At 37.7% G+C, this 20,522-nt stretch overlaps 1 protein-coding gene across 3 annotated transcripts in view; it reads right to left on the bottom strand.

Annotated features, from left to right (window-relative positions):
• The window catches only part of Runx1t1 (RUNX1 partner transcriptional co-repressor 1), a 139,379-nt gene that overhangs the window by 51,211 nt on the left and 67,646 nt on the right, over nt 1-20,522 (bottom strand). For 2 of the 3 annotated variants that reach the window (XM_071602249.1, XM_071602248.1), the window contains exons 2-3: nt 4,666-4,803; nt 2,424-2,665 (exon numbers count right to left, since the gene is read on the bottom strand). In XM_071602249.1, the coding sequence (XP_071458350.1) occupies nt 2,424-2,665; nt 4,666-4,803 (380 nt within the window). Of the gene's footprint in view, nt 1-1,637; nt 1,660-2,423; nt 2,666-4,665; nt 4,804-20,522 lie in introns of those variants that run through there. The other variant, XM_071602250.1, reaches the window with a different exon arrangement.

Raw genomic sequence — 20,522 nt, 5'->3', positions numbered from 1 at the left:
TTCTGTACAGCTCCATTTCCTTTTAAGACAACGTATCGTAGTACCAATTTTTAAGTTTTTTTAGACCCTCAAACTCAAAACATGTTTGCATGAAACTATGAATAAATGCTAAATTTCCTGCCCGTAATGATACAAGTCTGGAAACCAATCTCTTAAAAAATCTATCATTTTGTTTCCATGACTCATTTTCTATGGGACAGTACTTCCTAACACTTTTCTTAGCTCCACCTAAGTAACAGCATAATGTGATTCATTATGATTTAGTATCTAAGTCCAAATTATTACTATCAATTGGGTGGCCTAATATATTTTATTTATAATATCTGTATACCTCAGTTTCCCCATGTATAAAATGTGTAAAAAAAATCACTCCTTTAAAGGATGGTCTCAAGAATTAAATAAAATGGCCTATAGTCAAATGCTTAAAGCAAATGTTTATTCTTTATTAATGCACTCATTTGACAAATATCCATTATCTATTATATGGAAGACATCATTTAATTAGACTTTACCTAATTTTTCTCTAAAAAGTTTTTAGTTAAACAAATATTTTTAAAAAACATTTCACTCAAAAGTATACCATTTACTGTGGGGCACAGTGGCACAGGCCTGTAATCCCGGCAGCTAGAGAGGCTGAGACAGGAGGATTACGAGTTCAAAGCCAACCTCAGTAAAATGAGATGCTAAGGAATTCAGTGAGACCCTGTCTCCAAATAAAATACAAAATAGTGCTGGGGATGTGGCTCAGTGGTGGAGTGCCCCTGAATTCAATCCCCAGTACCAATCCCCCTGTTCCCCAAAAATGTATATCACTTACTATGAAGAAAGAGCTACTTAAGGCAACCAAGGTTTTCTACATTTTAAGTTATGAATTTTTTTTAACTAGAGAAGTTAAAAAAAGTTGCATCTCAGCCCTGGAACACCTTTTAATAAAGAACATATTAAATGTATAAAGCAGGTTGGGAGGAAAAAAAACAATTTTTACCAATAATGTATCTACTAGCTACAATTATTGCTTTGGATTTACTTTGTGGTTCTTTAGCTTAACTTATTTACATGCTGAAAAGTCTATTATGTAAAACTCAAGAGAGACAAAGTACCTAAAGCATCCTGACACACCACTGCCAAAGCCCACTTTCTGTCCTGGAGGTATGTAAGGTGAGCTGAGAGACTGTGGGAAATAGCATAGCCTTCTGTCCTTGGATTGGAAAGGAAAGGAAATGGCTAAAATTTCAATTGCAAAATCTCTGTCAAATGTGGGATACAGTGATTGTAATAAAAATAAATTATCTATTTCTAGAAAAAGGAAACTGCTGCCTATCATCCAAATTTCAGTTTCACCATAAGCCTGGATAAAAGGACTGAATATATGTCTTATAGCTCCTCTATGGCTCAGTTTGTTATGGGAAAATAGCCTTCCTAAATGCTATAAAATTCTCTGCTTGTGCAGAAAATCTCAATAAAGGTAAAAGTGACTTAGGGCAAAAAGGATATATATGTTCTCATTTTGGGGGTGATAATACACAAAATGCAATATAATATGCCAAAATCAACAATTCTGTTCTCAATCTAGTAGTTTAAGTAATTCTATCTATAACAAGATTTGGTTTAAAAACAAAACAATAATTAATGGTTACCAAGGGTTAGGGAGAGAAGAAATGAAGAGTTATTGTTTCATGGGTAGAGGGTTCAGTTTGGAGTAATGAGAAAGCTCTGGAGATGGACTCTGGTGACAGCTGTGACATGGATAGATGTAATGTCCATGAATCCTACAGTTAAAAATGGCAAAATGGCAAATTTTATGTATGGTTATTAAAACATTTTTTTAAAATTGTTTGCATAAAAGAAGAAATAACATAAAAGAAGAATGTGTGACTTGTTAAAATCCTTATTTGTCGAAGTCAATAATAAAAGTCCCTCAAAGCAACTCAGTTATGAGCACCTAATTAGAATGAGTCAGTAACAAAACAACACCATATTGTCATTTGGTGAAAGTCATTAACAATGCCAGGAGAGTATATTTATTGAAATATACATACACACATGTACATATGTATATATTAACATATACATGTACATACATTCATATGCATACAATACGTGCATATACGCAAATGAACACGTGTACATATATACAGATACAAATGTATGTACAAACATGCATTTATGAACTAGATAACAATAAGTTTGTATAGCTATCTCTTTTTTGTGTGCATGTGTCAAATAATAAAAGAAACCATGGTGGGGGTTGGTCAATATATATAATGTAGAATTAGAAAATGTGTTACTGAATAAATCAGACTTGCACACAACCTCCAGTCTCACAGCACAAAAATGCTGTGAGAATGGGGTCTAAATTTCTGACTCCCCCTGCCCCAGTCTCCCCTACCCACAGACAACGGGGTTGGTTTCTGTCTGCTTACCACTAGTCCTAGCACAAGGGTGCGGACTCTTTCTCCAATCTCTGGTGAGATGTCATTTCCAAACTGCTGCAGGGTAGTGAGGAACCGTTTCAGCTTGCTGAGTTGCCTGGCACCACAGGCTGGGGGCAGTTGTTGATTAGCCAGAGAAGAGGAGGAGGAAGAGGAAGGCCCGTTGCTAAAGCCATTGGGCGGCGAGGGGGCGCCATTCAAGGCTGTAGGCGAATGGCTTGTGCCATTAGTTACTGTCAAGGGCACAAAATCAGTAGGAAAAAATAAAATAAATAAACTTACAGAGAACATGCACAAGGAAATTGCTATCAAGTTTCTTCCCCCTGAAATCTAGTGATTTTGCAATTACAAAAAATGTCTGGACTTTTTGCAAAATGATTAGACTTCATAAGATCACCAGACTCAGGCACTCTCTCACTAAATGGGTCTATTCCACACACTCAGAGATGGCATTCTGCACAGAAGCTGATGATAAATGGAGTCTGTTGAAACACAGGGCCAGCTCTGCCTCCCATGTGCACATATGCCAACCACCTGAAATGCTTCAAACATAGAACAAACAGCTTTGCAAGTCAGCCTTTTGTCACAGGCTTACATCAATATAACAGGACTATTCCTTCCTAAACTGCTCCCCTAGAGAAAGTGTACATTTGGTGGAGACTAAATTTATCACTGAACATTTTTAATCATGTTTTGTACACACAACTGACAGCTGTGTTTATAGAAATAGACTTTCAAGTTTTAACCTTATACCACCCAATTAGAAGGCTATTTTCTCCCCCTCATATTTCTTAACCACTTATTTAGGGAAAAAAATGCAAATTTTACGTAAGAAGCCCAAATGGATATGGTATTTATCAAGGAGTTATTTCAAGAAATTGAAAGGAGACACCTCAATCCAACCAAGAGCATGGCTTGGTATAATTCAGTAAATTTATTTCCAATGAAATTCATTATTATTGATAATAATCCATACAAACTAGGCTAGAAAAAACTTGCACATTTCTCACTGAGGAAAATAATGATTCCATTATTTTAATTCAGTTAATTTACCAAATTAATCTTTATCAATCCCATTTTTAAGTATAATTGTGATTAACTATCTCTAGTAACATTCTGAGGAAGTTGTTAGGAACCAGTTTTTCTTACAGTTTTATTTCAAGATAATAATGTAGTTCTTTTATCCCAAATGAGAACCAAAGTAACCTGTCAAGAAATGATAGCTCAGCAGCCATCTCACAGGAGACATATGCCTATCACTGTGACTTTGGGTAACAACAAGCGAAATGTAAGATGACAGGGTTACAACTTGGCACGTCACAATCTTCTGTTCCTTACACATTTGGAAAGGTCTTTTAAATGGCAGCACAACACTGCATAAACAGCTTAGGATGTGTATTTTTGTTGATCCCTTATAGTCCCACAGATCTATTTTGGCCTGTTAGTTATTTTTCCTTCCTATGGATTTCATGGCACATGGTCTGTAAATAGTATTATCTGCAACAGATAACATTTATTAGTTTCACAAATCCTCGATGACAATTCTAAACAGAATTTTGAGATCAACTAAAACAAAGCTATTCCCTCTCTCTGCTGGAATATTCAGGAAAGAAAGGGAAGTTGCTACTCTGTCAGTGTTATGTCCTTTCCTGGGATAGACAGAAAGCAATACACACCACTGGCTAGGAATACAGGATTCAAGCTAGGTGGTAATGGAGCAAAGGTTTAACAAAAGCCTGACAGGCTCAAGACAAGGTTGATGCTACCAATTTCAAAAGGTATCCGCATGAAACTGCTGTGCACAGCAGTACTTTTTTTAACTTAAGGAAGCCAGATTTTTAACATTATAATTATTCAAAATAAAGGAAAGTGGTATTAGAAGATCAGAAGTAACCTAGAAATATATTCTAAGTCAAAATAAACTAAAATAAAGAGCTCCACATTAGACAAATTTAAAAGTTATAGGGGTGAGAAGTAGAGGTACCAAACAAACTCAATGTTCTTCCTTTGCTAGAATCATAGGAGACTCCAACTCCAAAGAAATAGTGCAAAGGAAAGCAAATATTGGCAGTCATGTCAAGAAGACGTAAGATAGGATAACTACTGACTAGCAAACTGATTTTTTTGCTGCGTTTCTGCATAATACATTTTTTTCCATTTTTATTTGCAGGAAAAAAAATTTAATTTAATCTTCAAAACCAAAACATAAAATCCAAAAAAAATGACTACTTACATGTTGTTGGCGTAAATGAGCTGGTTCTTGGAGCTCCTTGAGTGGTTGGGGGCGGTGGCATGGTTGGAGGAGTCAGCCTAGATTGCGTCTTCACATCCACAGGTGAGTCTGGCATTGTGGAGTGCTTCTCAGTACGATCTGGAGGGTGCCACCAGGAACAGGTTATTCTACGCCTAAGCACCTCAGTGTTTCAAGTGGGATTTATCTTTTTAAAAAGCAAGTGAACAGAAGAAATTCAACATCTTCTATCAATAAACTGCGCTTATCTACGAAAGTTTAAATCAGGATTTTATCATCCAAACTCCACTTAAGAAGGGGTAGCACAGATGGCAAGACCTCATTTGTAACTAGGTTATATTATATCCTATTGTTATTTCTGGCTTGGGCAGATGCTACCTTGGTAGTGTTATATGCAACAGCACAACTTCACTCAAAGCTGAAGCCAACATTAGCAAGAAGCAGAAAATAGATGAGGAAGAAGGATGATAATGAACCCCTTATGACAGCCCAGAAATAACAAAAACCAAAGTCTGTTATGCAGGTGAGACACTGGCAGGAGCTGGTTCTGTGATGAATTTCTGTAACACCTGCCATCCCCTTTCAATATGCCTGGTTTTTTGGCCTATTAGATGAAACACATTATGTCTCACAGACATATCTCTCCCTTCAATTTTATCTTCCCTGCTTTAAAAATCACCACTACATAAATGCTATAAGTTTCACAATGAAGTCAAGCTATTATTTACTTAAGAATGTGTGCATCTTTGACCTGTCACTTTAAAAACATGAGATCAGAACTCCAATTAATAATCTCAGACAAGTCAGCATGTAAAAGCCCCAAATTGAGAACTAATAAAATCTAAAGACACGCCTATTTTTTTTTAAGTATGAGGCAGATACAGAGAATTTTCCTGATTACTCAACAATGAACATTTATAATGCAGAACTATAGTCTCGTAAGTATACTTTTCCCTTGAAATCTTGAACAGTTTTTCTCAATCCAATCTACTTATTAAAGCAATAAATCTCGGGAAAAATGAAGTGGGTTTTTTTGTTGTTGTTTCTTTAGATCAACTTTCCTATAAATATTTGTGTATATACAAACCAAAAATATTTCTAGATGCTTCCACAGCTCACAAATATTTCTTATTCAAAGTCTTAGCAAAGTAACATAACAAACTATTCAAGAACAGGCCTTTTAAAATATTATAATCATAGTGAAAATTTCTCAATATTACTTAAAAATCAGTTATTAAAAGAAAATGAAAAGCCCAAGTTACTACAACAATTCCAAATCTCAACAAGACTCTGTCTCTAAATAAAATATAAAAAAAACGGCTTAAGATATGGCTCAGTGGTTAAGCACCCCTGGGTTCAACCCTTACCCCTCCCCCAAAAAAATTCCAAGTCTAGTTCACCTTTGTTCAAAACAATTTCTTTAGACTTAGTTTGTAATAAAATATTTTTAAAAATCAAAATAATATTGATACCATATTAAGAAAGATGTGATAAAAAGAATAAAAATAATAATTCTAATAAGTGCATTTTGTATGGTGATCAGGTAACAGTATCAGGGTCTCTGTTTCTTCCTTTTTACTGCTGGCTGAACCGTAAATGTCCTAGATTTATAAAAGTGTCCTGAGTGAAACGATAGCAGACACATAGAGAGTTTTTCTACCTCTATCTTATTGTTCAAAAACTTGTTTTCCTATTGTTATTCCAGAGCATTTAGAAAGTAGTATCAGTACATCATTTATTCTAGAAAAAATACACAAGTTAGGCAGACTTAAAACTGCTTCTTCAATAAATTCATTGCACATTCTACTCACCTCAACCAACCTCAGCAACAAGGGAATAAATAGCTTTCGGCTTATGTTGCCGCTGAGGGAAGAGGTACAGCAGCAAATACAAGTCTCCCTAAATAAAGGCAAATATTTCTGTCATGCCAAGAAAGGAGGGAGAGAGGGAGGCTTGCCAGAGTCGGCTGGGAGATAACAGTGGGAACTGCTGGTCCATCTGGCTTTCATTCTGCTAACACTCACATGGAACTGTTAGCGAAGGCAGTCCAGATACACAGACTTGAAGCACGTGGTTGCACAGACAGAGAAAGGAAGAGCAGGAGGGGGAAGGGGAGACGGAAGGAATGAAAAAACAAATAAGCAGTAGAAGGAAAGAAAAAAAAAAAGAAAGAGGGAAAAGAACAACAGAGAGACAGGAGTCTCCAGGGAAGAGCTGCCCTCACGGATCCATGTGCCCTGGCCTTGGAGCTGACCCTTGATGGCCACAGCTCCACCATCCTATCCTCATAACAGTTAAGGGCCAAACACAGACTTTAAAACAGATCTCAAACCCATGCTACTTTCTTTTCAAAATAGCCCACGTTAAGAAAATAGGCTGCCGACTATCAATGAAGCTGTCAATGGGTCTCCTCTTCACATCTGAGATCTGAATTTATATTTATAATAATCTTTTTATTTCTATCTTCATCTCAATTTGAGACAGATTTTTGACTTATTCATAATTTTGACTGGAAAACATATTACATACCAGTCTCAGTCCATATTTGTAACATGGTTCCTGTACAAAGCACCATCATCAGAATAGGTAGGTGATTTCTTTTTTCATTTTTAAAATACCATCAACATTCTCAGCATAGTAACCATTGAACCAATGGATAGAAAAATACCACCGTCCAAAACAGGACATATACATTCTAACTGGAATATATGTATGTGTGTGTTTGTGTGTGTGTGTGTGTGTATATATGTGTGTGTGTGTGTGTGTGTGTGTGTGTGTGTGTATATATATATATATATATATATATATATATATATATATATATATTGCATTTTGACATTAGCCAAATTTCTGCGATGGTTGGCTTCCCTCTGATCAAATGGAGTTCCAACCCAGAGGTCCTACAAACTGAGACAAAGTGGGACCATATGTAACTCATTCTGTGCTGTTCAGAGCAATCAATCCAGGATGGAGATAGATGGTGAAATAACGGGCAGGGCCTAATCCATACACACACAAAAACCCTCTGGAGAAGAGAGATTTAAGATAAATTCAGAAAATATGTTTCAAGTATTCTGAGCTCTGCTGCATTTGTTTTGGATTATTTGGGGAAAAAAAATTCTGAAATATATATTCTTGAAACTTTTATAGCAAACAGCACAAGAGCTATGATTTAACCACAGAAGCATTTCACTCCATTTCAAATTAGAGGACATGGTAAAACCAATATTAAGTTATAGTATATCTCATGTAATTTTTTAAGTTCATGAAAATTATACTTTTCTGGTATGTAATTTTTATTTTTTAGTTGCTGGAGGGGAATGCTGACATTTATTGAAAGAATGACATGAACTGATTTTTTTAAAAAATGAGGAAGAGAAGGAGGAGGAGGTAAAAAAAAAAGGAGGGGGGAGGAAAGAGGAAAAAGAGATAAAATCTATTTGATCAGGCAGGGAAGGTAATTCTAATCAGAAAGGGCTGACTTTACTTCTATCATAATGATTCACATCACTCATAAACAAGGTGATCTTCTCTATCTGGTAAGATTTCTCTCACTTGGCAAATATCCAACACATATGTACCAAAGATGGCTGATGCATGGAAGAAAATGTGGCATATATAAATACATTATTGACACCATTTCAATATCCAATTCATTGTCAGGGCCTTCTAGAAGTGGTATGTTTTCCATTTCCTTTTTTTTTTAAAAAAAAGTAAAAAAGAGAATGTATGGCATAATCTGCGTTGGCACTTCTTTGACTTCAACTTAAACAGTTCCAGATGTGTTTTTAAAATATGAAAAATAGATATTCTACATTTTTCTTGTTGATATACCATTCCAGACATAGTATAAAAGGAAAGGTCATTTTCAGTAGGTGGCACATCTTTTCTGTCAGAGTTTATCATATCAGTTATAAATCTCAGAGATGTAATGGATTATGAAGAATTTCTCAGGCGTTTGTCCAGGGTTAGTCATACTTGAAGAAGTTTTGGTTAAGGAAGCTAAAAGGTATTTACAACAAGGGATGGGCGGAGGAGAATAAAAGTTCACTGAATTAGATGAAGGGGAAGAAGGGGGATGGGAATAGGAAAGGCAGTGGAATGAATCAGACATAACTTTCCTGTGTTCACATATGAACACATGACCAGTGTAGCTTCACGTCACGTACAACCACAGGAATGGGAAGTTATACTTCAGGTATGTATGTATGATATGTCAAAATACATTCTACTGTCATGTATATCTAAAAAAAAAACCTGGAAAAAAAAAGAATTATGACATAGTAGAACCCATGTACTACTAAAAGATAATAGGAAAGAGGGCATAGAATTTTAACTGGACAAGGTGGCAACTAAACTAGAGTTCTGACAATAGTCATTTAATGACTCCAATGTCTGGGTGTGAGATGTTACAGGCCACCACCCATGGACTAGAATGGTGGCGATGGCTACTTTTGCCTTCCATCCTACCTCCACGTTTCCCTGATGAGCACTTCTGGGAACGCCCATTCCTGCTCAGAACCCTTCCACAATGCCTGAGAATGGGAGTCAGTGCTAACCTTGTAAGCACAATGGAATGATACAGTGGAGGGATATCTGGCCTATTAGGACAACTTCCAAGTTAAGACAAACTGACTTCAAATGTGGACTCCTCGACCACTAGTAGGGAACAACCACTAGTGGCTTTCTTGAGCCTCAGTCCCTCAGAAGTAAAATGGGGATACAATCCTTCATCACTCAGAGATATGTGGTGAGAAATGAGACAAATGTGTTCAAAACCCTAGCATGGTGCTACTTATATCAGGCACCAACAGGTGTGAGCTTTGTTCTCCTGATCCACACCGGCTATTCCCTCAAATCTATACTCTATCTACACACGGCATCTTCCCTGACTTTTTTGCCTTTTGCTTTAATGCTGTGGTTTCCCTCAGCCAACATGACCTGCCCCATTTTGCACATTCTTCACTTCCCATTATAGATCACACACATCCTATTACAGCTTTCTTTAGCTGCCCTAGGCACTGACCAAACCACAGAACCCCTGCCTCTCTTCTGTCATCTGTATACAGTTGGAGATATCTATAGTACCACTCCAACCAGCGAAATAGGTAGTCAACTTGATAGAAATATATATTTTTTAATTCTTCCTTAGGAGGATTTACTTAATAAGTATATATACACACAAGGTTCTTATAGGGACAATGTTAAATTTCTAATTTTCACCAATCCATTCCCTGGGTGTTACTGCCAGTTCAAAGATAATCAACTTTAATTTTGCCCAATGTAATGATGCAGGCCTCTAATCCCAGCTGCTCAGGAGGCTGAGGCAGGAGGTTCAGAAATTCAAAGCCAGACTCAGCAACTTTGCAAGGCCCTAAATAACTTAGCAAGACCTATCTCAAAATAAAAATTTTAAAAAAATTTTAAATGGTCTGGGAATATGCCTCAGTGGTTAAACACACCTGGGTTCAAAATCTGGTACAAAAGAAAAAAATCAACCTTAATTTACTGACCAAAAAAACCATCAATGGCACAAAAATATAGAAAGACATCATGGACTATATAGGAACAGATGCCCCCTGACTGCTGATGGGGTTGTATCCTGATAAATCCATTGTCAAGTAGAAAATATCGTAAATCAATGCATTTAATACACCTAACTACCAAACATCGGAGCCTAGCAACACAGTACACTGTAGAATATCAGTTGTTTACTCTCGGGATCAGGTGTCTGACGCAGAGCTGCAGCTTGCTGCTGCTGCCCAGCATAGTGAGACAGCATGGTACCGCATATCACTTAGTCCAGAAAAAATGATCAAACTTTAAAATTTCAAGTATAATTTCTACTGAAGGTATCTCTCACATCACTGTAAAGTTAAAAAACAATCCTAAGTCAAACCAATACTAATTCAGGGACCATATCTAATATTAGAAGATACTAAAGGCCTGAAATTCAGTTCAACTCTGCAATCAAACTTAGTACAGTTTTAGGCAAGTATAAGAGTGACCTCTTACATCATGTCATATCAGATGTCTCAATGTTCTCCCAAATTCACATATTGCTAATGAGATAGTATTAGGAGGTGGAGCCTCTAAGAGGTACCTAAGCCATGAGGACCCTGCCCTCAGTGACAGGACTGGTTTATTACAGACGGGTTTAAGAGGTAGGCTAGGTAGGCTCCTTTTGTCTTCCATCTCTTCCATCCTGTGACAACCCAGAATTCTAGCAGTAAGGCAACATCTTGGGAGTACAGACCATGAGCTCAACAGACACCAAATCTGCTGATGCCTTGATTTTGGTCTCCAGAACTGTGAGAAATGGATTGCTGTTATTTATAAATTGCTCACTTTAGAGCTGGGGATAGGGCTCAATGGTAGACCACTTGTAGAGCATGCATAAGGCCCTGGGTGCAATCATCAGAACCAGAAAATAAATAAATAACTCACTTAATAAATAACTCACTCACTCTGAGGTATTTTGTTATAGCAGCATGAACAGACTAAGAAAATAGGCATTAGCAAGGCATGAAATCCCATGCCTGTAATCCTAGCATCTCAGAAGGTTGAGACAGAAGAACAGCAATTTTAAGGCCAGACTTGGCAACTTAGAAAAGCCCTAATCAACTTAGTGAGACCTTATCTCAAACTAAAAAACAAAAAGGGCTGGGGATATAATTCAGGGGTAAAAAGCACCCCTGGGTTAAATCTCTAGTTCCAAAACAAAAAAAGCGGGGAGGGGAGAAAATAGGTGCTGGGCACAGTGATGCATGCCTGTAATCCCAGTGGCTCAGGAGGCTGTGGCAGGAAAGTCACGAGTTCAAAGCCAGCCTCAGCAAAAGTAAGGCACTAATCCCTGTTTCTAAATAAATACAAAAAATAGGGTGGAGATGTGGCTTGGTGGTCTACTGCTCCTGCCTGAGTTCAGTCCCAGGTACTCAGAGAAAAAAAAAAGAAAGAAAATAGATATTTTATGAATATTGTTACTTTAAAAACACAAATTTTATCTTTTCTGCAATCTAAAACCTTTAAGCCAGGAGAGGTGGCTCATGCCTGCATTCCCAGCAATTCAAGAGGCTGAGGCAGGAAGATCACAAATTCAAGGCCAACCTCAGCAACTAAGGGAAGTCCTGTCTCAAAACAAAACAATAATAAAAAAAGACTGATAGCTCAGTGGTAAAGTGCTTCTGTGTTCAATCCCTAGAACATAAAAATAAATAAAAACTTTGAGAGGAGGGCTGAGGTATTTCTCAGTGATAGAGAACTTGCTTAACAGATGTGTGAGGTCCAAGTTTGATCCCTGGCACTATAAAAATTAAATTAAAATTTTTTTTAAATGAATTCTTTGGGAGAGTCTGTTGTGCACAGGATAAAATGCAGATTCTTTAGCTTAGGTCATATCGAGACACCACCGTCTATCTCTTACAGAGTGCCCTGATTTGTTCAGGTACTCACCCTTTCTCCATAGTTCTTGGGGGAAGATCCTCCTTATTTTGTGTTAATCAGGTTATCAATTACAGGTGGCACATACCTGTAATCTCAGAGGCTGGGGAGTCTGAGGCAGAAAAATAAATAAATAACCACTTTCTTCTTATCAGTAGTGGGTATTATAGTCCATTTCTGAACAATGAATCTCAAAGTAAAGCCTATGGAAGAGGTTCTGGTAAAAACTTCCTCACTATATAAATGAAGACCCAATAACCAGCCTTATGTGGTGGCATGTGTCTGTAATCCCAGCAATCTGGGAGGTCACAGCAGGAGGATGGCAAATTCAAGCCCGGTCTCAGCAATTTAGCAAGACCCTATCTCTAAAACAATAAATGAATAAATAATAAAAAGGGCTGGGGCTATCTCAATGGTGTGGTAGAGTATTCAAGCCCTAGTATTCCTTCTCCTCCCAAAAAATCGTCCTCTAACCCCAATTTTGCAATTGCCACCTTTTTCCTGTGTGTGATGCTAGGGATTGAACCCACAGCTTTATGCATGCAAAGAAAGCACTCTACCGACTGAGCTATATCCCCAGAACACCACTTTTGTTTTTAATCCACAAAACATATATCCAGGGCTGGGGTTGTTGCTAAGTGGTAGAGTGCTTGCCTTGCATGCATAAAGCCATGGGTTCAATACCAGCATCACATAAAAAATAAAAAACCTAAATAAACAAAATAAAGGTATTGTGTCCATCTACATCTAAAAATATTTAAATAAATAAATATATAGTTAGATATATAGAGAGCGCAGAAGGAGCTTGGACTCAGAAAATAAAAAAGGATTTGAAGATCAGTTCTGTCATATCCTATGTAAAATATATATATTTTTTTTTTCCTGAGTTTTCTCTTGCCTTCTTGGGTGCCCCTTCTAAATCTAAGAGTTCTCAATTCTCCACTTCTATGATAATTACTGATATTCTTCCCCAAAGTCTCTTCTTAGGTCATGTTCAAATCTTCACTCGACACTTCTCCTTACTTACTTATTTGCACCACCATAGTTATAAAGGGCTTGGACTCAGAAGATAAACAAGGATTTGAAGATCAGTTCTGCCACATCCTATGTAAAACTCCCCGTGTATTTTCAACCCCATGTGTGGTGAGAACAAACTCAGACAATATAAACAACATGCTTAGCCAAATGCCTGACTTGAGGTAGAGAGCACTCTTTACAGGGTGGTTCTATTCACACTGTGCCATTTTGTGGATGCCTTCCATTACTTTGGCCTAATAGAAGTTCTAGACCCAGGCATCCAGAGGATGAATTTCTACTGCACTAATTCAAGCCTCATCATTCAACCTGGCCTGTCCAACAACTGCTGAATGGACTCTCTTCCCTGCGCCACTTATTCATCTCTGATCCCCCCTCCAAACTCCAAACAACATCCAACCATGTTTCTACATGTGTCAAAAGATGTGAGCAAAGACCCTGCTCCTCTCCTCTTAGTACTCCTCAAAGATCTGTTATAACCTTGAATAGAAAGTTGACATTCCTTAATATAGTGCAGAAGGAGCTTTGTGATGCATCTTGCTTCTACAACTGCTCCAGACTCAGCTTCATTTCTCTCATCCACTCCATTCCCATCTCCAATGCCATCCTAAATTACTGAAGTTCTCTGAATTTTCCCTTCACTAAGGCTTTCATACATACTGCATCTTTTTTCCTCGAATACTCTTCGACCAACATTGCCTTGGTCTGTCCATCATTCCTTTAAAAACTCCATCTGGGTGTCATTTTTACCAGAAACCCTTTGCTGACAACTCTTCCATCTGCAGCTGGTGCAGACTGTACTGTGTTTTCATACTACATTGTCTATATCCCTCTAATCATACAGTATGTAGGCCATAATTCACATAAGGACAATAGTGGCTCACTGACTTATTTATTTGTACTGGGAATTGAACCCAGGGGTGCTTAACCACTGAAACACATTCCCAGTGCTTTTATTTTTATTTTTTTTGAGACAGGGTCTCACTAAGTTGCTTGAACTTGCAATCCTCCTGCCTTGGCCTCTCATGTTGCTGAGATTACAGGCATGTGCCACCATGCCCAGTTCTTACTGTTTTTAGATTCCCGGCACTTAGCATAGTCCTCCACACACAGAAGGTTCTCAATAAATTTGATTATTTTAAATGAATGTTTATTACTGTGAAATCTTTTTTTTTTATTTTTTTTAAAGAGAGAGAGAGAGAGAGAGAGAGAGAAATTTTTTAATATTTATTTTTCAGTTTTTGGCGGACACAACATCCTTGTTTGTATGTGGTGCTGAGGATCGAACCCGGACCGCACGCATGCCAGCGAGCACGCTACCACTTGAGCCACATCCCCAGCCCACTGTGAAGTCTTAAAGCATGCCTGTAGTCTCAATTTTGAGATTTTAGGACTTTCAGGAAACATGAGAGTTTAACTCTCAAAATCATCCATGTACCTTCTACCCTCCATCATCCAAAAGTAATCCTAAAAAGAAATTTTACATTCTGAAAACATTAAGCCACCAAAGATAAATCTATACAAATGCTAACAAATTATTTAACAATTTTTAAGCACCTTTCAGTAATCACAGAACATCCCCTATGTTTTAGTAAATAATATTGGGGGTGGGGGAGGTAATGTATGACAATTTTATATTCATATGACCTACAGAGTCTCCAAAAGCTTACTGACAATAATAGTGCCAGTATAACCACATACCACATAGATAACATCATTGAAATAAAGAGGAGAGCTTTTCTTTGGTACTAGGGATGGAACTCATGGGCATTTAACCACTGAGCCACATTCTCGCCCTTTTTATTTATTATACTGTGACAGGTCTCATCAAGTTGCTTAGAGCCTTGCTAAATTGCTGAGATTAGCTTTTAATTTGCAATCCTCCTGCCTCAGCCTCCCAAGCTGCTGGGATTACAGGAATGCACCACTGTGCCCACCCCTAAAAAAAGCATCTGATGAACAAAAAATATACACTATTTGCTACATTCAAGTTTTTCTGTTGCTGTTCTATCCATGATGAGATTACAGATATTTTTCCTTACTATTTTCCTCTGTTCTACAATGAACATTTTATTCTTATAACCCAAAACAAAAACAAAACCTAAAAAAAACAAAAACCCTGATAGGATAAGTCAGCCATGGCATGTTTTATCTTATTTTAAACCTTACAGTGAGAAGTTACTATAAATCTTTCCACTGCATAAAAAAAGGACCTGAGGCCCAAGGGCTTGAATAATTTGCCAAAGGTTATAAATCAAAACTTATTCCAGTTCTTCTCAGGGTTCATTATTATCTAAAGCTGATGTTACTTTGTGATCAGGAAAACTGGAAAACACAACACATTCAGTGCATGTTAAATCTAGGGCTATCAGATGTACTGGAACTACACTTTTCAATGTGATAGTCCGTGTTGGAATAACATGTGGGTGCTATTTAAGTTAAATAAACCTTAAAATTTACTTCCTCCGTCACACTAGCCACATCAAGTGCTCAAAACAGCTATGACTACATCTGGCTAATGGCTACCATCTTAGAAGGGCAGCTACAGAGCATTGGCTCTAGACAGCCAGTTCTAGAACATTTCTGTTATCACAAAAGGACAACACTTCATAGAATAAATGGTGCTAAAATGCTACCCCAGAAATACTGTGTGGCCGAAGTATGTGGAGGTGACAAAGCAACCCACAGGGGTATAGTGAGGGGAGGAGGAACACCTTTGGCCTCTTCTGAACCACTTTCCATTGCCATTCATGGCTTTCACTTGACTTGTATGCTGGGTGTCTGTTGGTGATTCCATTTGATTATGAGATAGGAACAAAAATAACAGTTTTGAAACCTGAAGACTCATCTAAGTAAGCTTAAACTTAGAGCAAGCCTGAGCATAAGACCTTTTTAGTCCATATTATTAATAAACACCAGGATAACCAAGCTAATGAGAACAAGGCTAAGGTCTCAGCCTTTAGATGGGGAAGTCAGAAACTGACCCAGAATCAGAGATGACAACCTGAAGCATTTCACTGTGCATTTAAGGTATATGAACTCTGGTTAAGAAGGAAACCAGGTAGCTGGGCTTGATGGTGTATACCTATAATCCCAGCAACTTGGAAGGCTGAGGCAGGAGGATCATGAGTTCAAGGCCAGCCTCAGCAAACTTAGCAAGACCCTATCTCAAAATAAAAAATAAAAGGCACTGGGGATGTAGCTCAGTGGTAAAGCACTCCTGAGTTCATTCCCTGGAAAGAAGGAAAGGAAGGAAAAAACAAACCTGGTAAAGACCAAGGAAAATCTATACCAATCTATCAGTTATATTTGTGGAAAAACCAAATAGAAAACAATTTGCATCTTCTCTATTAGGAACAATAGGAGTTCCTCTTCCCTTACTCTACAGAAATAATCTAGCTATACATGATACATTATCTGATTTTCAAATGTCTCCCCAACCAGAATGTCAGATCAAATAACATAAACTTTTGTCTGATTTGTTACTCCAACTCCCTTAGCTTCTAAAAGAATGCAATGAGATCTTAGATTTAAAAGAGTGAGATGAAGATTGTTGAATAAAGGAAGGAAGGAAGAAAAAAAGGGAGTGAGGGAGGGAGAGAGGGAGGAAGCAAAACTACTTTCTACCAAAATAGCCAAAGGCTTATTAGTAATCCATGGTCTCCTGGGGTAGGACAGAGAATGTGTAAAGCAGATAGGATTGAAGCACAGACCCATTCAAATAGTCAGAAATTCAGAGAAGCAAAAGCAGGAAATAATCTAAACAAATCTGTTTATTTTTAGAGAGAGAAAAGAGAAAGCATTATAAACATTAACAAATAGTGAAATGATAGTTCTAGCAGAAGAATTAATAATAATTTTGAGAGGGAAAGAACTGCTGGTCATGGAGATACTGCTGGACTCTAAGCATTACTTGTTATGTGCAAGTCCCTTAGAAATGCCATCCCTCCCATGGCTATTATTTCCTTAACTCCCGGGACTCCTGCTCTTTATTCCAATCATGAAGAGGTACAGCTACCAAGCTACTGGGGGGTAGGTATCAAGAGGTCTTGGGTCTTGCTATCTCACTTCAGCTAATATAGTTCATGTTCATCTTCTTTATACTACAGAGTCCTGTTTAAGATCTCAGGGAAAAAAAGGGGTCTCCAGTTTAAATAAGAAAAGTTTAAGATCCCTGATACAGACAGTCTGCAAATGTCCACTGAATTATTGAAATAAAAATACTTAAGAAAAAGCCAAATTGCCCACATAATAGAAAAGTATCACCTGCTGTGTAAGGAGTGGAAAAAGATACAGGCATCAGAGGGGCCCAGAAATGGAACGTAAGTATCTAAGTAACACTTGGTTGCCAATAGTGGATCATTCCAGAAGGTGGAAAAAAAAAATCATTAATTAGGGATCCAAGCATTTTACAGTTTTAAAAGTATAGATAACTTCTGCTACAGTGACATCTTTCTCAAGGTTCTAGAGGGCCCAAGGAGCTTCTGAAGGAAAATGGTAGTATAGATCTCCAGTATAGTCAGTGACAGTCATCCAGAGAGCAGTTAGTATGTCAAGGCAGAAAAGCACGCAGGTGCACAGGGCATGCGCCTCTGGTTAAATCACAGTCAAGCAAAGAGCAGGATCTTAAATAATTTTTTTTTTTTATTTTAGTACCAGGGTTTAAAACTAGGGGTCTTCTACCACTGAACCACATCCCTATACCTTTTTTTTTTTTTTTTACTTTGAGACAGGGTCTTCCTAAATAGCCAAGGCTGAACTCAAACCTGCAAATTCTCCTCCCTCGGCTTTCAAGTCTCTGGGATTATAGGCGTGCACCACCATGCCAGGTTTAAATGAATATCTCTTGAATTTAATTGAATGTACAAGAAAAAAAAAAAAGCACTGCTCATTTATACTTTACATTATAGGCCATGGGACAGGAACCAAGTGTTCAGGCAGCCAAATGACATGCACATTTCCTTATTATGGGTACACCTGGAGCAAAGAACAAATAGGATAAGAAAGGAAGATGGATATCAAGAGTCTGGGAAAAAAAAAAGTGATATAAATATCTAGGATGGCAATGGCTACAGGAGGGAGAAAAAGGAAAATTCAGGAGATATTTTACAAGTCTTTGCCAAATCCACAGAGCTTAGTAACAAACAGGGTATGAGTTGGAATCGAGAGGCGTGTGATGATGTCAAAGACCAAAACCATATTGCAGTTGAAGAATATAGGAAAAGGTAAACTCAACTAAGTGATACTCTTCTCCTCATATGTGAAACATCCCACGCTCCTCCTCTCTCACACCTGCCACCATCAGATTATTCTATTTCTGCCCTGTGCTTCTCCTGTCCACATCCCCACCTTCACATAAGCCACTACCATCATCCACTTTAACTTTTTCAGAAGCTATTTTGTCTTCATAAACTCTACCACCAAGCTGCAATCTATTTATCATAAGACAAAGAGAATGATCTTCTCAAAAACAAATATATTCACTCTTTTTTAAAAAGTACTCATTTCATGGGGTACAGTGGTGCATGTCTGTAAGCCCCGCAACTCCGAAGGCTGAGACAGGAGTATCACCATTTTGAGGCCAGCCTCAACAACATAGTAAGACCCTCAGAGACTTAGTAAGACGCTGTCTCAAAAAATAAAAATAAGAATGCCCAGAGATGTAGTTCAGTGGTAAAATACCTATGGGGTCAATCACCAGTGCCAAAAATAAATTTTAAAAAATAACAATGAAAGGCATTCATTTAAAAGTATTTATTAAACCATCCATAAACTCATGATTCCAGTTCAGATGATGAACAACAACAACAACAAAAAAAAAAACTGAATCACTACTCCAGAACTACACATTCTAACGATAGGATCAAGTGACTCCCCAGTTTAAAATGTTCCAATGATTCAACATCCTTTAGGATAAAATCCCAAACCATTCAAATGACCTACAATCCAGACAGATTTAACCTCTGCTGTTTCTCAAGTCCCATCTCACACTTCATTGGTTTAACCAGTTGCAAACGTCATCTGACCTTAGGGCTTTTCACTAGCCCAGAAAACTCATCTCAACTCAAATTCACTACTCAAGAAAGGTAAGTTATTTCTTTAGTGATAGCAATAACAAAATAAAGGCTTCTGATGATAATGCAACCATCTTGCATATTTATACCTCACTCCAACTACAACGGGGCTTCCATCAATACCATTCTACCTACACCACCCCAGCAAAAATAAAAACTCTTCTGTGGTTCATCTACCAGGTTATATTTCAGTCTCCAGCTCACTTGACTTCTTGGTATGCTGTGACCTATTTAAACATTTCTTATTCCTTTTGTCCAGTGGCATCATTATTCTGGTCACCTGTAGAAGGTTCAGTGAACTGTCATGGATCCAGTCCTTCCTCACCTCCTCATCTTTTGAAATAGCTGCATCCTATGAGTCTCAACATAGAACTTCACATCTCATGCAAAAAATTCTTCCAGGGAAGGCCAGTCTCCTAAGTGAGAGCCCATTACTTGCTTAACAACTCTATCTGGATATCCCATGAGCAGTTATATTTAGAACCAAACCCAACCACCTTCCTTTGGAAATCCATTCCACATCTTGTATTTCAATCCCTGGGCTGAATGTCATTTTCTGACAAGCTGACCAAGCCCCAAACACCACATCATCCTAAAACTTCTCCCTCTCCATTGTCTTCGTTCCTAGTTCAACCCATTCTAATATCTCATCAATTCCACTTGTAAATGCCTTTAAGACTTGCCCTCAGTTCACCTCTGACCTGACCTTCAAAGCCTCCTGAGCCTCTGAACTGTTTTATCTACCTCTAGGCCCTCCCTGCCTAAAGCCCCTCCATAGTCACCTCCTTCAGAAGCAAGACTTTTAAAACCTGAATCTGACAAAATCTACTATACTCACCACACAATTATAAAAGCTGGTAAGGATAAAGGGTCCTCACCTTTTCAATTCTGTATCTCCAAGGGCTAAATATAAGGACTGTGCACATGGCCTTAGTTTTTTATACTAAACCATTTTAAAACTTTTACATTGTCAAGATGTATATTCTCCCCACATTCTGTAAATGCTCCATTCCTCAAAGTTAATATAATACCAAACAAAACACCAACAGATTTTTTTCCTGGAATTTTATGGATATTTTAGAAGTTAATTTGAAATAAAAATTAAAATAGAAAACTTTGAAAATGAAACATCATAAGTTTAACCTAACATTAAAACTATAAATAAGCCGGGTGTGGTGGTGCATGCTTATAATCCCAGCAACAGGGGAGGCTGAGGCAGGAAGATTGCAAGTGCAAAGCCAGCCTCAGCAACTTAGCGAGACCCCGTCTCAAAATAAAAATGAAAAAAGG

The sequence above is a fragment of the Marmota flaviventris genome, chromosome 15 (genome assembly GCF_047511675.1).
Source record: "Marmota flaviventris isolate mMarFla1 chromosome 15, mMarFla1.hap1, whole genome shotgun sequence".
NCBI lineage: Eukaryota > Metazoa > Chordata > Mammalia > Rodentia > Sciuridae > Marmota > Marmota flaviventris.
Note: the sequence above shows the minus strand (reverse complement) of the source record. Positions and strands in the feature narration are given on the sequence as shown.